The sequence below is a fragment of the Anguilla rostrata genome, chromosome 5 (assembly GCF_018555375.3).
Source record: "Anguilla rostrata isolate EN2019 chromosome 5, ASM1855537v3, whole genome shotgun sequence".
NCBI lineage: Eukaryota > Metazoa > Chordata > Actinopteri > Anguilliformes > Anguillidae > Anguilla > Anguilla rostrata.
The window spans coordinates 34,368,993-34,381,747 of record NC_057937.1 but is presented as its reverse complement, the minus strand read 5'-3'; the positions used below and the strand labels follow the sequence as shown (position 1 = coordinate 34,381,747).

The 12,755-nt window shown below is 47.9% G+C and overlaps 1 protein-coding gene across 3 annotated transcripts in view; it reads right to left on the bottom strand.

The window, feature by feature from the left end:
- Positions 1-12,755, bottom strand: part of LOC135255108 (synaptotagmin-7-like) — a 124,625-nt gene that overhangs the window by 18,868 nt on the left and 93,002 nt on the right. Inside the window, exons 2-3 of one of the 3 annotated variants that reach the window (XM_064335863.1) lie at positions 12,246-12,617; positions 8,607-8,723 (exon numbers count right to left, since the gene is read on the bottom strand). The exons of 1 other annotated variant lie outside the window; for it this stretch is intronic. In XM_064335863.1, coding sequence (XP_064191933.1) covers positions 8,607-8,723; positions 12,246-12,617 — 489 coding nt within the window. The remainder of the gene's footprint in view (positions 1-8,606; positions 8,724-12,245; positions 12,618-12,755) is intronic. One more of the 3 variants, XM_064335865.1, reaches the window with a different exon arrangement.

Sequence of the window (12,755 nt, the reverse complement as noted above, 5' to 3'; positions counted from 1 at the left end):
AAGGAAGGGGCCCATCAGTACATAATCAAAGCAATCTCTTAGAAACAAGGCGACTCAATGAGACTCACTTGGCCTTCATGAGACACATCACTCTTAAACATAATCGTGCCATTATTTGAAGTAATTTAAAAAAACTGTTTTCTGGAAAATAGTGCTATGGTATGAATACTCATGGCTACCCAAGTGTGCAGTTTTTGCGAACAAAGAAGCTCTTTCGCAGCTCGAGTGAATTGAATCGAGGTCTAAAAACAGAAAAGGGCCACGGAGCATCGCAGGATTTAGCTAACGAGTCTTCCCTCGCGGGAGAGTCAGAGCGACGCCACGGCAACGACTTGGCAGCGAAAAACCAGACTTAGCAAAGTTTGGCCTCGTTGCGCACGTTGAGCGTCTCGGCGGAGACGTTTCCACCGACAGAAACGCAGAAACGCCGGAGAAGTCCCGCGCGCGCGGAACCGCGACCCCCGGCAACAGACTCCCCGCCTCTACCGCGCCCCTCCATCTCTAGCGCTTTCCCCCGTCCTCTTTGCCGCGAATCCCCCGACGACCCCACGCCCTTCCCTCAGCCTTCCTCCATCCTTCCTCGCTCACGGGCAGCCGGTCGCTCTTTCTCTCGTTTTCTCTGCGCCTTCCTCCTCCTCCTCCTCCTCCTCCCTCTTCTCCCCTTTCCCTCGTGCCTATTGGCCGCCCCGGCAACGCACGGCAACGCGCCTGGTGGCACAGGTACATCCTTCGGGGCGTGTTTTGCCGTGCAGAGCCGCCTCCTCGGGGAGTGGGACAGTGCCGCTTGCCGAAGACACCGGGGAGGAAGCGCTATATCTGTCTGACTGCACATACAGGAAATAATAACAAACCCGGGCAGACGCGCGTACGCAGGCAGGCAGGCAGGCAGGCAGGCACGCACACGTACACACAGATGACAAACACGCACACACACACACACACACAGCCACGTACAGCGTCCTCACAGCGAGGTGACACCTTGTTTACATTTTATGAACCGTCCGTGGTTTACGAGCTGGAAACAGGTGAGGCCGACACACTGCCATCGCTCCGATAATTTTAATCAGATCTGCCTCTTGAGTGTCAATTTTCCACGATTAACAAGCTTCCCGACTGAAGAAAAGGATCGCATAAGGGCAGGTGATTGCCGTGTATTTAATAAAGACCGTCATTACAGCCTCTCTGCGCAGGTCAAATTTAACCGTTTTTATTATTATAGCAATTACTTTGGGTGTACCAATAAGATAGGAGACTGGTTAAAACCCAAAACAAGTAGTTTTAAAAAAAATAATTTCAAAATTATTTAATGGGATCGCACAAAAAACCACCAGCAGTACAATCGAGTGAAATGGGAATTAAAGACTAACGCGTGAGCCTCCTTTGTTGAAATGCTTTTTTAAGCATGAAAACGGAGCAAAAACATATCATCGGGATAATTACCAAATAAAAGGCACGTTACCCTTTTTACTGCCCACCACCTACCACAGTTACGCGCATGAATACGCCCGGACACTTGCGCACGCACTCTTGCGCACGTATTGCTTTTCAGTGATGCTCACTCCTGCGAGCGATCAGCCTCACAGACACATCGCGGCCTGTAGGCGCGCTCCCCAGTGCTGCTCGTGGAATAGCGCGTTGGTTGAAATGCGTGGAAATTTGGCAGGAACCGAAGCCGCTGCATCCTGTTCATTCTTTTGTTTGTGAAGTGAAGTGCTTGTGTGTCATATGAAGCCATATGAAGTTAGTGCCACGCAAATTGCAAATAAACTATTCCACTTTGCAAAGGTCAACCGCATGCCTAATTGGTCCAATGTATGCCTTCTGTGCTCAAACACACCCATACTGCTCATTCTAACTTAAGGCGTATTTGAATGTGTCTACATTAAGACATACAGTATTTTCCCACATCCTGTATGAATGCATAGAGTACATAATACTTAGTGTCCTCATACATAAAATTAATTTCAAATTTGTTCCTAACCTGATCATAAACAGGCACGTACAGTGTACTGCACCATTTGTAAACAACACACACGCACCCCCTGTTGCTCTTGCCAAAGGTTGTGTTTTTATCAATTAAAAGCACTTGAATAAGTACCCTTCTTAAAATTCAGAAGGAGATCTTTATTTATTGTCTGGCAGCAGCATCTAAGATTCCAGAACGTGAGCTCACTACTGTCTGTCTTCTGTAGTATATTCGAATTCAAGACAGCACGCGTATCAGCTGTTTTATTTTTTATTATTTATTTTATTTATTTAATACAAAAAAGGTCTGGAGGTCCCAAAGATGGGGGTGGGGGCTGGTCAAAAATAGCGAGAAGGACACATCACGAGATCGCTCCGTCTCCCACAGGACTCATTTTCCCAGCGGTCCCCCGGTAGCTGCTAAGCCCGTAATTGTAAATGAAGCAATATGCATCTCCGTGGGCAACCGGGAGGAGGAATTTGACGGGGCCCTAATTAAAGCTCGCTGTTTCACGCCGCGGCGGCGGCGGCGGCGCCGCCGTAACGCGGCTGAAGGACAGGCTAATGCGCCGGGCGCGCGTGTGCGCGGAACGTGCCTTTCCCACCAGGACCCCTCCGCGCTAAAATCGCCTGGCCTAAAAGGATATTACCGTAAGCGACACCGCGGGCGAGAGGAGTCGCGGAGAGAGGCGCGGCGCCGTGTCGCCGAACGCGGAGTGGGGGGCGGCGCTCCGCTGATCGTCCCCGGGGAAATCTCAGAACCGCTGTTCCAGCGCGCAGCGATAGCTGTTTATGACATTAGATGAGGTAGTTGTAGCTGACGGTTACCCGGCCTCACAAAAGCAGGGGTTTAGTGGGAAGGGGCGGGGGGGGGTGGGGGTGGTTATTAGCAGGGGCGGGAAGGAATTTCTGCACTTAGCTGGGATCTTTCTGACATTATCCAATCGACCAGCCACCCACCCCCCCCCCCCGCCACCCCCACACACCCTCCACGTCTCCACCTACCCCGAAAACACCCCTGGCCCTGGTAACAGTCGGTTGGGATGTATGGCCCTTTAAGTGACATTATTTGTACAAGTGTTTGGGTTACGTGAGCATGCATTGTGAGTGAGGACGTGCGGAGCGTGTGGAAAAACACACGCCGGATGGCCGACTGATAAGCTCCGTTGTATTAGCCGTACTCCCTTCTTTTGTCGTTACGTGACAGGCATTTAGCAGACACCTTTATCCAGAGCGACTTACACAACATTTCACATAGCATTTACATCGCATCCATTTATACCGCTGGATGTATACTGAAGCAATGCAGGTTAAGTGCCTTGCTCAAGGGTACGACAGTTATGTCCTACCCAGGAATCAAGCCTGTGACCTTTAGGTTACAAGACCAATTCCTTACCCATTATACTACACTGCCGCCCAACTCTGTCATTCTACTAAGACACCATTGTTGCACCACGATCCGGACTGGCTTAGTTCACAACGTTACAGTGTTCCTGAGGCCCGTGTTCCCACCGCATCGACCTTCCATCAAGTGTGAAGTGGGGCTGGGGGGGGGAGGGGGGGGGGCTAGATGCTCGCTTCTCGCTTGGAAGCAGTGACATGCAGTCAGCGGTGGAGGATGTAGAGAGGGTGAGGGAGGGAGAGACGAGGGCGGAGGAGAGAGGGAGGAGGAGGGAGGGAGGAGGGCAGGAGGAGGAGAAGGAAGCAGGGAGGGAGGAGGGAGGGAGGGAGGGCAGGGGGTGGGGTGAATAGGTGAGGATGGAAACGGAGGGGGAAAAGGGATGCGCGCAGGAGCGCGGGGGAAGCGAGGGAAGACAGAAAAAGACGACTGACGAACGAGCGAAGCGGGCCTGGCGTGGGAACGAGCATCCATAAACACGCGCTTAGCCCACGGTGACGGCGGCACGATGTCCGACGGGCGGCGCGCGACGGCCTCCCCGCCGGACGTGACTGATGGGGCCGCGGTCAGGCGTCGGGCTACCCGTCAGCGCGGCCCCGAGATGGGGGAAACAGCTCCGCTCCGGTTCACGCCGCTCATCGTTAGCGCCGGCCAAGGCTAGCGCGTGACGGATCGGCCGCAAAGATTCAATCAACTCTTAAACAACAGGCCCTTCGATCAATCTCTCGAGGATGTCAGAAGCGACCAAGCCGCAGAAACGTGTTTTTTTTTTTCCCCCTTATCGGCATAAAAGGTTCTCATCGGCTTTTGTCGATTTCGCAAAATAAAGCGCGGCGGAAAACCTGCGAAAATGTATCATAACGTCAGAAGCGGACTTGATTTCGTCGAGCTTAAAACCACCGGCTTGCTCACTTTCGCTAAGAATGACCGAGCAAATCGAGCAAAATCTAACTCCCGGGATTGAAGTCTGTAGAACGGCCTTGAGACGTATCGCCGCGACGTAGCGTCGCGTGAACCGTAAATCCCAAGTGGCACTGAACAGTTTCAGGACGGGCCTCTATTTTACAAGCGTGAAAGGGACTTCGAAGTTTTAGGGCGAAATAATTTATTTCCGTCACCGCTAGCCACGCCGCGAGTTCGGCGGCGCCCTCCGCGCTGTAGGTCTGCCTGGATCAAACTGTCACACGCGGGCAAATTTTTATTTCCGCCGCACTGTAAAAATGCTGAGCTGTGACATTAATTTTCAATAACCTTATCGAAATCGAGCAATTTGCACACTGTCATACGAGTCCCCCCGCCAAGAAGCCTTATCGGGGCTGCCACCGTGCAATGCTGTCAGGCTAATACGCAGCGCATTACACTGGCTTTGAAATTAATTTGCGATGTGGAGCGTCTCTGCATATAAACAGCGTAAAGAAGCCGGCTAGCTGTCCTCTATGGAAGTAACAGGGATATACACTACCAACACTACAACTACTTCTACTACTACAATGAATAATAATAATAACAACAACAACAACAACAATAATAATAATAACAGATACAATAATAATATTGTTATTTTTATTATTATAGCTGCAAGAAGTGCAATAAACCCACTTTTAAATAACATTTTGGACAATATTAGGGAGGCATGTACTGATGGTATGGGGAATGTCATTATGATGTTCATGCTTTCACAACAGAATGCAAATGCTGTTGTGATAAAAGTCGGGATTCTCTCACGATAAAAAAAAGGTGGAAGAAAATGGCTGGAAAAGTAATAATAATAATAATTAATAAAGGAGACTTCCCTAATGAAGCCATTTTTGAATTACATTTTTTTATTATTAAGCCAAGCTTCAAGCTTCAGTTGTGTGTATAGCCACACTATAATGAGAGCAGTTGGATTATGCTTGAGTGTAATGAGAATGTGGTAAGAGTACAACTTGGTTAAATGTAAGCTTCTTATGTGTTTCGAATATGGTTATAACTTCATTAGAATGAGGTAGAATGCAGATTAGACTACAATTCCAATGTGGACAAAATGTATTTATAATGATTGATGACATTACGATTAGGCCAGAAACGGTGCTTATTGTTATGTTACACCCACATTCACAATCATTAAAGAGTTATTTAAAAAACATTCAAAATCAGGATAATTATACAAGCAATAATGAGAAAAAAATATGGCTACAGGCAATAAGAATGGTGATGTTGTAATAATTGAGAGTCATTAGAAAAACATCAGAAAGCAATTAATGGCAGAAAAAATGCAGAAGGCACATGCAATAACAAGGAGGGGCAACAGATTCTAATTTTGAGGCATTCTAATTTATTCTAATTTCTAATTTATTTATTATTTTATTCAGGGGCAAATTGGGGGTGGCACGCCATTCTGTTTGCGAATGTTATTTGCAATGTGATGAGAGTGGTTGGAGTTGAGATAAGGATGTGTTCAGTGCCTAATTAGAATGTAATTAACGCGGAGATCAGATTGTGATTAGAAGCAGAGTCAGAACGTTTGGAGTGCTTAGAATGTGACCAGAGTGACATTTATAATGTGGTTAGGCTGTTATTAGATCAGAGATATTGTGCAGGTACACTGTTATGGTAATGTTATCAGAGCGGCGAAGGTGTCGCATCTGAAAATTAGTGGCAGAAAAAAAAAAAAAAAGGTGGACAGCAACAACAGTCATAACAAACCTCAGTGCTTGCACAACGGCAACAACAACAACATTATTATTATTATGATTATTATTATTATTATTAACAGAACATAATTTGCTTGCCAGCTAATTTATCAGCTGCGTAACCTGTGTGACAGTTAGCCTTTTGTAACATTTTTAGGGCATCTTAGAATAGCGAATATCAGAATTTTTTAACAAATACATCGCAAGCAATATGTAAATCATATGTATTTTTTTGCATTCTTTGTTTCCTCCAATAGGCCTAAGGTGGCTTCAGGTGCCCAGCTACAGGCTACGTCGCACGCGGTCTGAAACAACACTGTCAGAAATCAAAAGGGGGGGGGGGGGGGGTTATTTTTGAAACTTTATAAATATTCTGTGAAAAATCGGTTCAGTTCTGGGGATGAACCATATTTTTTTTCCCCACCTATCCCTGTCTTTTCACAAGCATTATAAATTCCCCATCATTCTCAGCCTGCTGGCTCCATCGAAGGGCCAGAGGGCATCCGGAGGCAGGAAGCAAGACCGAGGTGAAGCGGGAGACAAATTGGTCTTAGTTGTTGTTGACGGTGTTTCGGGCAGAAGAGCGGAAAAGCCGGTGATGAATAGAGGCGGTTATTGGTTCCCAAGGGACACTTGACTCCACTCGCTGGCTTCACCCACCACATTTAGGATTCACTTTGATTAAAACCCAGCACTTGACAGATGTCCGGGGGAGGGGAGGGAAGGGAAGACGAAACGACGGTTTTTTTTATTGTTTTGACCACGACATTGGAGGTTCAAAAGGCAAAACAAATCCGGAGGACCACAGAAACAGAACTGGAGAGCGTGCGCAAATGTCACGGAGATCTATAGGTGGTTTCCGAGCTCGCTCTGAGCCTGGCCCGATTCACAGGAACATCGAGCGGGGACGAAATCTCGTCTTTTCCACTTGCCGTTTCAACGCGGTAAAAGATATATGAAGGGCATAAATGTTTAAGGTCCCTTCCTTTCCTTGTCAAAGTTAATTTGAAACATCTCAAACGAGGTGAGGAAAAGCCCATACACTGCGTTTGGCCCACTTTCTAATTGCCAACCGTATACGCGCACCACATCGGTATGTGAATACACTAAACCGCAGAGCACTTGCAGGTGTAATAACGACAAAATTGGCCAGATGCAGCAAACAGTTCACACGGCATCAGCATCCTGAAGACATATGATCGTTGCATTTTTAGCGCCGTGCGAGATAATAGCGGTTTTTACGGCGTTTCCAGGGATTTATCACCAGACTGATTACAGAGCTCATTTTTTTCCCCCCATCTGGGAATTGGCCACGGTACCTGTCAATCTTTTCGTCGTTCTCCCGAACCTGACGACAGAAAAGAAAAATTTTCCGCGATGCCGGCCGTGAAGCGGCTGACAGGAGGCGGCTTATTTATAGGCGGCTGTTTTGCGTAAGAGACTCGCCACATTCCCGAATAACGAAGACGTTCTCGCCACGTCTGCCGCCGAGGAGCCGGAGACGGAAAAAGGGCGAGATGGAGGGACGAGGGAGGCTAACGAGGAGAAGCGACGCGATGGAGAAGGTGGGAGCGACAAAGGAGAATGCAGACCAAAAGGGGGGAAGAAAGCGAATGTCGAAACCAGAAGACGAAAACGAGGAAGAGACGAGGGGAGAGAAGACGACGAGGATCCGCGACTCGAGAGAAGAAGAAGAGGACAGCGCGAGGAGCGAGGGGAAAACGAAGGGCAGCGTAGAGATGAACAGTAGCACACGCGCGCATACGTGTTGCTCCGAAGGAAGCCAATTACACGCTAGCGGCTCGGCCGTTCTCAACCGATTCACGGGCTAGCCAATGGCCGATCAACCGGTGACTGTACGGATGAGAATCCCATTAAGATGATTTACGAGCTCATTGTATATTAACAACTTACGGCGAAAGTGATTAATCCCATTACCACTCGCTCAAGGCTTTCTTTCCCTGCTCAGCCTGGAGGAAAATACAAAAGCGGCCAATCAGATCGGAACCAGCCTCTCCAGTTCAATGGGCCTTCGCTCAGTGTCCTCGCCAAATTAACTAAGCTCTCCCCATTGGCTCTCAGCGCTAACCGCGGCGATCAGCGGCTAGTTAGAATCAGTCCTTTTGTGCTCAATGATGAAAAGATGAAGAAGACAATTTGACTCTATTAAATATGGTAATTACTGCTTTGGCAGGGTGTGACAAAGACACTGCCAATGCAGATATCTTGGATCTTACTGTATTTCATAGGCAAAGCTAAATTGGGGCGCAAGAGTGTGCAACCGATTTCAAATTTTTTATTACGAGCTAATTGGCTAATCTGCAAATGGGTGTATGTCCTCTACATTTTATATGAGCTTAGAGGAAATAGTTTGCAGAAGCTTCATATTGGACATTAAATCACACTTTTTTTTACGATGAACCGTAATCCCCACCCCGCATCTGCCTGTCCCCCTCACACATACATTTTCTTGCGGATTTCTTCTCACTCTCTCCTTCCCTTTCGCCACTCCCTTCATCCTTCCCCGCCCATCTCTCTCTCTCTCACGTGCACTCTCTGGCTGGTACCTCTTGTCTGGCGGGTTTTCGTGGCTGGCTGGCACCTCCTGCAGGTCGGGGATGTTGGCGAAGTCGTCCTGCTCTGCCAGCCCGATTGCCAGAGAGAGGACCACCATCTTCCCCTCACTGATCCCAAAGAACGAGACAAGAGGGGAACAGGAAATAAACAGAAGGAGAGAACCAAAGCCAAGGACAGCAGGGGGTGCGAGTACGTGGGGCAGGAAGGCGGTAAGATAGGGTAGGAAGTGGTGGAAGAAAAAAGAAACAGAGTGTAAAAGAAGGACGAATAGACAGGGGAAGGATGGGTATCCCACCAGACATGGGGAAAAGGGGAAAAGAGAAAAAGGTGAGCGAATAAGCACTGGTACAGTCTCTCAGATGAGAAGGCATAAAGGCCTTCTCACACACCCAACATACGATATAGAGATGTTTACATACTTTCTCTCTCTCTATCTCTCTCCATTGGCCACAGTCTCTCTTACACACACACAAACAGATGCCACACTCATTCACACAAGTCTTAGACACACATATACAGTACGAACACACTGAGGCAGACATGTGCATGCACACAGACGCACACGAACGGAAGTATCTTCTACGGTGCCCTTTCTCATCCCTCTCTTCCTCCCCTAAGATTCACCTTTCTCGTTCTCCCTCCTCCAGAGTTAAGATTTAATTAAGCCTCATTAAGGAGATCTGGACTAATTGTTTCTATTTGAGTGTCACCGTATCCTGAGGAGCTCGGCGTGTCACAGCTTTCTGGGTCACTGCTCTTTCTCTCTTTACATCATCTCCCAGTCTCCATTTCTCTCTCCCATTCCCATAGGTCTGTCCCTTGCTAGAGGCTTCCTCTCCTCCTCATGCCCTCTCCTCGTCTCCCCTTCCTACATCCATCCCAGCACTTGCAAACTTCAATTAAAAGACGATTCAGCTAAAAGAATACTCAATGTTCTCATGAATTTGACCCACGTCTGATTGCTATTGCTGTATTGCAGTTCAAAAGAACAGCTCACTTCAGAAATGCAAATTGTTTTTGAAATGACATTATATGGAAAATAATACTAGCCATATCCATCCATTTTATATGTTTTTTGAGCTAGCTATCTAGCTACACATGATTTCTTTAAACAAGTAGCTTATCTTGCTTGCTAGCTTTAGACACTTCATTACAATTAATTAAACTACTGAGATGCAGCTAGCTAGCCAGGTCTTTCCTCTTTCAACTTACAGACATTTACTTGGTAGTGAAAGCATACTGTATGCACTGAAAATCTAAAGATCTGTCTAAAATTAAAAATCTGTCTACATGCAAAATTACAAAAGAATACTGGTATTATGATGCCAAAGTTCAATTTCCATGCCTTTTTTAATGAAACAACTTCGCTCTTTCAATTACACAACAAAAATTCACCAAGATTTCTCTTTCAGTTAATCCACCTTTGCCATCCCCTTGTCTCACTCTCTCCACCGGTCACCCATCCCTCCTGCTCAGTCATGCTGTCCCCTCTTTTTAATCCTGCAACCCCAACCTCTACCTGTCCTTCTCCTATCCGACCATCTTCCTTAAATTTAAAATTCCACCTGTTCCCTGTTCCCTCCTTTCTGTATTTCTCGTTCTCTTTGCCATCTAATCTCCATTCACTTTTTCCCATCCTTTCCACACTTCCTCTCACAAGCTTAATTTCTCTTTCGCTCATCCATCCCTTTGCTCTCCATTAATCCATTGATCACAGTGCTCCACCACCCCCCAGACACACTTTTTATGCTTAAATAGGTGTTGTTGGTAGAACAATATTGCCAAAACACCCATGACAAGGGGGTGCTTGATACGGTAGGGCCCTTGGGTGTCATTAACACCGGGGCGTCCCATTGGTCACATAAAAGGATCACTTCCACATCAGCCCCCGCCCCACCTCCCATGATTCACTCCGCTGAAAACTCAAGGCCACATCTCACACCTGCAAGTTTTATTAAACGGCGAATTAGATAAGAGGGCACACCGGTCAACACAACAAAGGGTTACGATAATGGGTTGCGTTTGTCCACCATCTGACACGTCGCTACCTCATTACCATAATTTATTATCTTGGAAGACCATTACCTGGGAATAAATGATTTGTTTATCATTATTATTTTTTTTTACATTACATACACACTGTGATCAATGTCTTGGTCTTTACACCAAAGCAGCTGAAGCATCTTGCCTCTTGAAGCATCGATTTTCAGCAGTTTCCAATGATTTTTCTCCCCGTTTTTTTCCCATTAAAATTTTCGAGTAATTTGCTTTTTCCTTTTTCCACATCTCTCTCCCTCTATCACTCTGGCTTGCTCTCTCTCACCCGCTGTCTCTGGCGCGCTCTCTCTCTCTCTCTCTCTCTCCCTCCCCGCCCCTCCCTCTGGCCACCCGTGACAATTCATTGTGGGAGTAATGATGCTGCAGACAGAGGATCAATGCTGTGCTGACGGTGGGGTTAAAGGGAATTCATGCACAGTAGCTTAACCCGTCTTTACACTAATGCACACTGATGCCCACACAGTGATATAAACACATTATACAGACTATCACACGCGCACACACACACACACACACACACACACACACACACACACACACCACACACACACACACACACACCACACACACACACACATGCACACACACACACACACACACACACACACGCGCACACACACACACACACACACACACACATGCACACACATGCACACGAACACATGCACCCACACACGTGCACCCACCAGACACAGACATACACACATGCACAGAAATGCTTGTGAATACCAGAAAACACAGTTTTACATTCATCTTTCAATAATACTAGCATGCATATTACTTAGCTAAGTAATATAAGTACACACACACACAAACACAGGCACACACACACACACACATGCACACACACATACACACAAACTGTAAACATGTACACATGCACAGACATCAGCACAAGAAGTGTCATTGGACAATTAGGGGTGGGGGTCAAAGTTGAAAAAGAAATCATAGAGAAAGCAGACAGACATGAAAAAGAATACCCAGCCATGAAAAACAAGTGAAGCGTGAATAACTGAAACAGGTGGAAAGGTTTACGATTAAATGAGACGGTAAGAGGATAAGCAAGGAACAGTCTGAACAGACAGTCAAAATAATAACATAGCATGAAGATAAATAAATAAGTACATAATGAAGGCAATGTTCAGAAGCCCAAATGTACAAGATAAACAAAGAACAGTGTAGCAATTCAAGCAAAGAAGTACAAGTGAATCGGTAACAGGGAATAAATCAGATATGAAATGCAGACCGAAGGCCAGTGAAAGTATAAAGCAGGCGTCTCAAACTCGAATCCCAGAGGGCCGCTGAGCCTGCTGCTTTCTGATGTGCGCCTGCACTTAAGTGCTTAATTTAAGCAATTGATTGGGTCGGCTGCACACCTGGTTTCCTAGGCCTAAATCGGCTGCTGATTGAAAGGACTTCAGAAAAAACCAGCAGCCTTCCAGGACCGGAGTTTGCTACCCGCGGTTTAAATAGCGCAGACAGATAATGAACTCCGCAGACGGTAAAGGAAGGACAGACAGGTTAGGGAAGGCCCGGAAGAACGAAGAAGCGTAAAAAAGCGAGAGACTCACAGGAAGGACTTGACGTCCAGGCCCCTGTTACGGATCTGGCCCATCACGTGGTCCCAGCTGCCCGGGTTGGAGCGCGAGCGCCCCCCTCCGGCCCCCCTGTACCGGGAGGAGCCGGCCCCCGCCGGGCTCCCCCTCACCCCCCGGGGGCCCCCTCGCAGGCCGCCGCCGCCTCCTCCCCCCGGCTGGCCGGGCCCCGTGTGCAGCTGGCCCAGGCTCTGGGAGGTGGGCGGCAGGTCGTTGGGGCCCGGCTGCGGCGGGTGGGTGAGGGGCTGCTGGAGGCTCTGCTGCCGCATCAGCGTGCGCGGCCGGGCGGCCGCCGACGAGGGGATGTGCTCCAGGGTGGCGGCCGAGGAGAGGGAAGGGTCCCCGAAGCTGGCAGCCCCAGAGCGGGGGGGAGGAGAGGCGGGGAGGAGCAGAGCGCAGCGTGGGAAGGTAGGAGTTAGAAGGAGTGGTTGCGGAAGAGAAGGATCCAAATATGAGGAGGAAGGAAGAAGGGAGGGGCAAGATTTG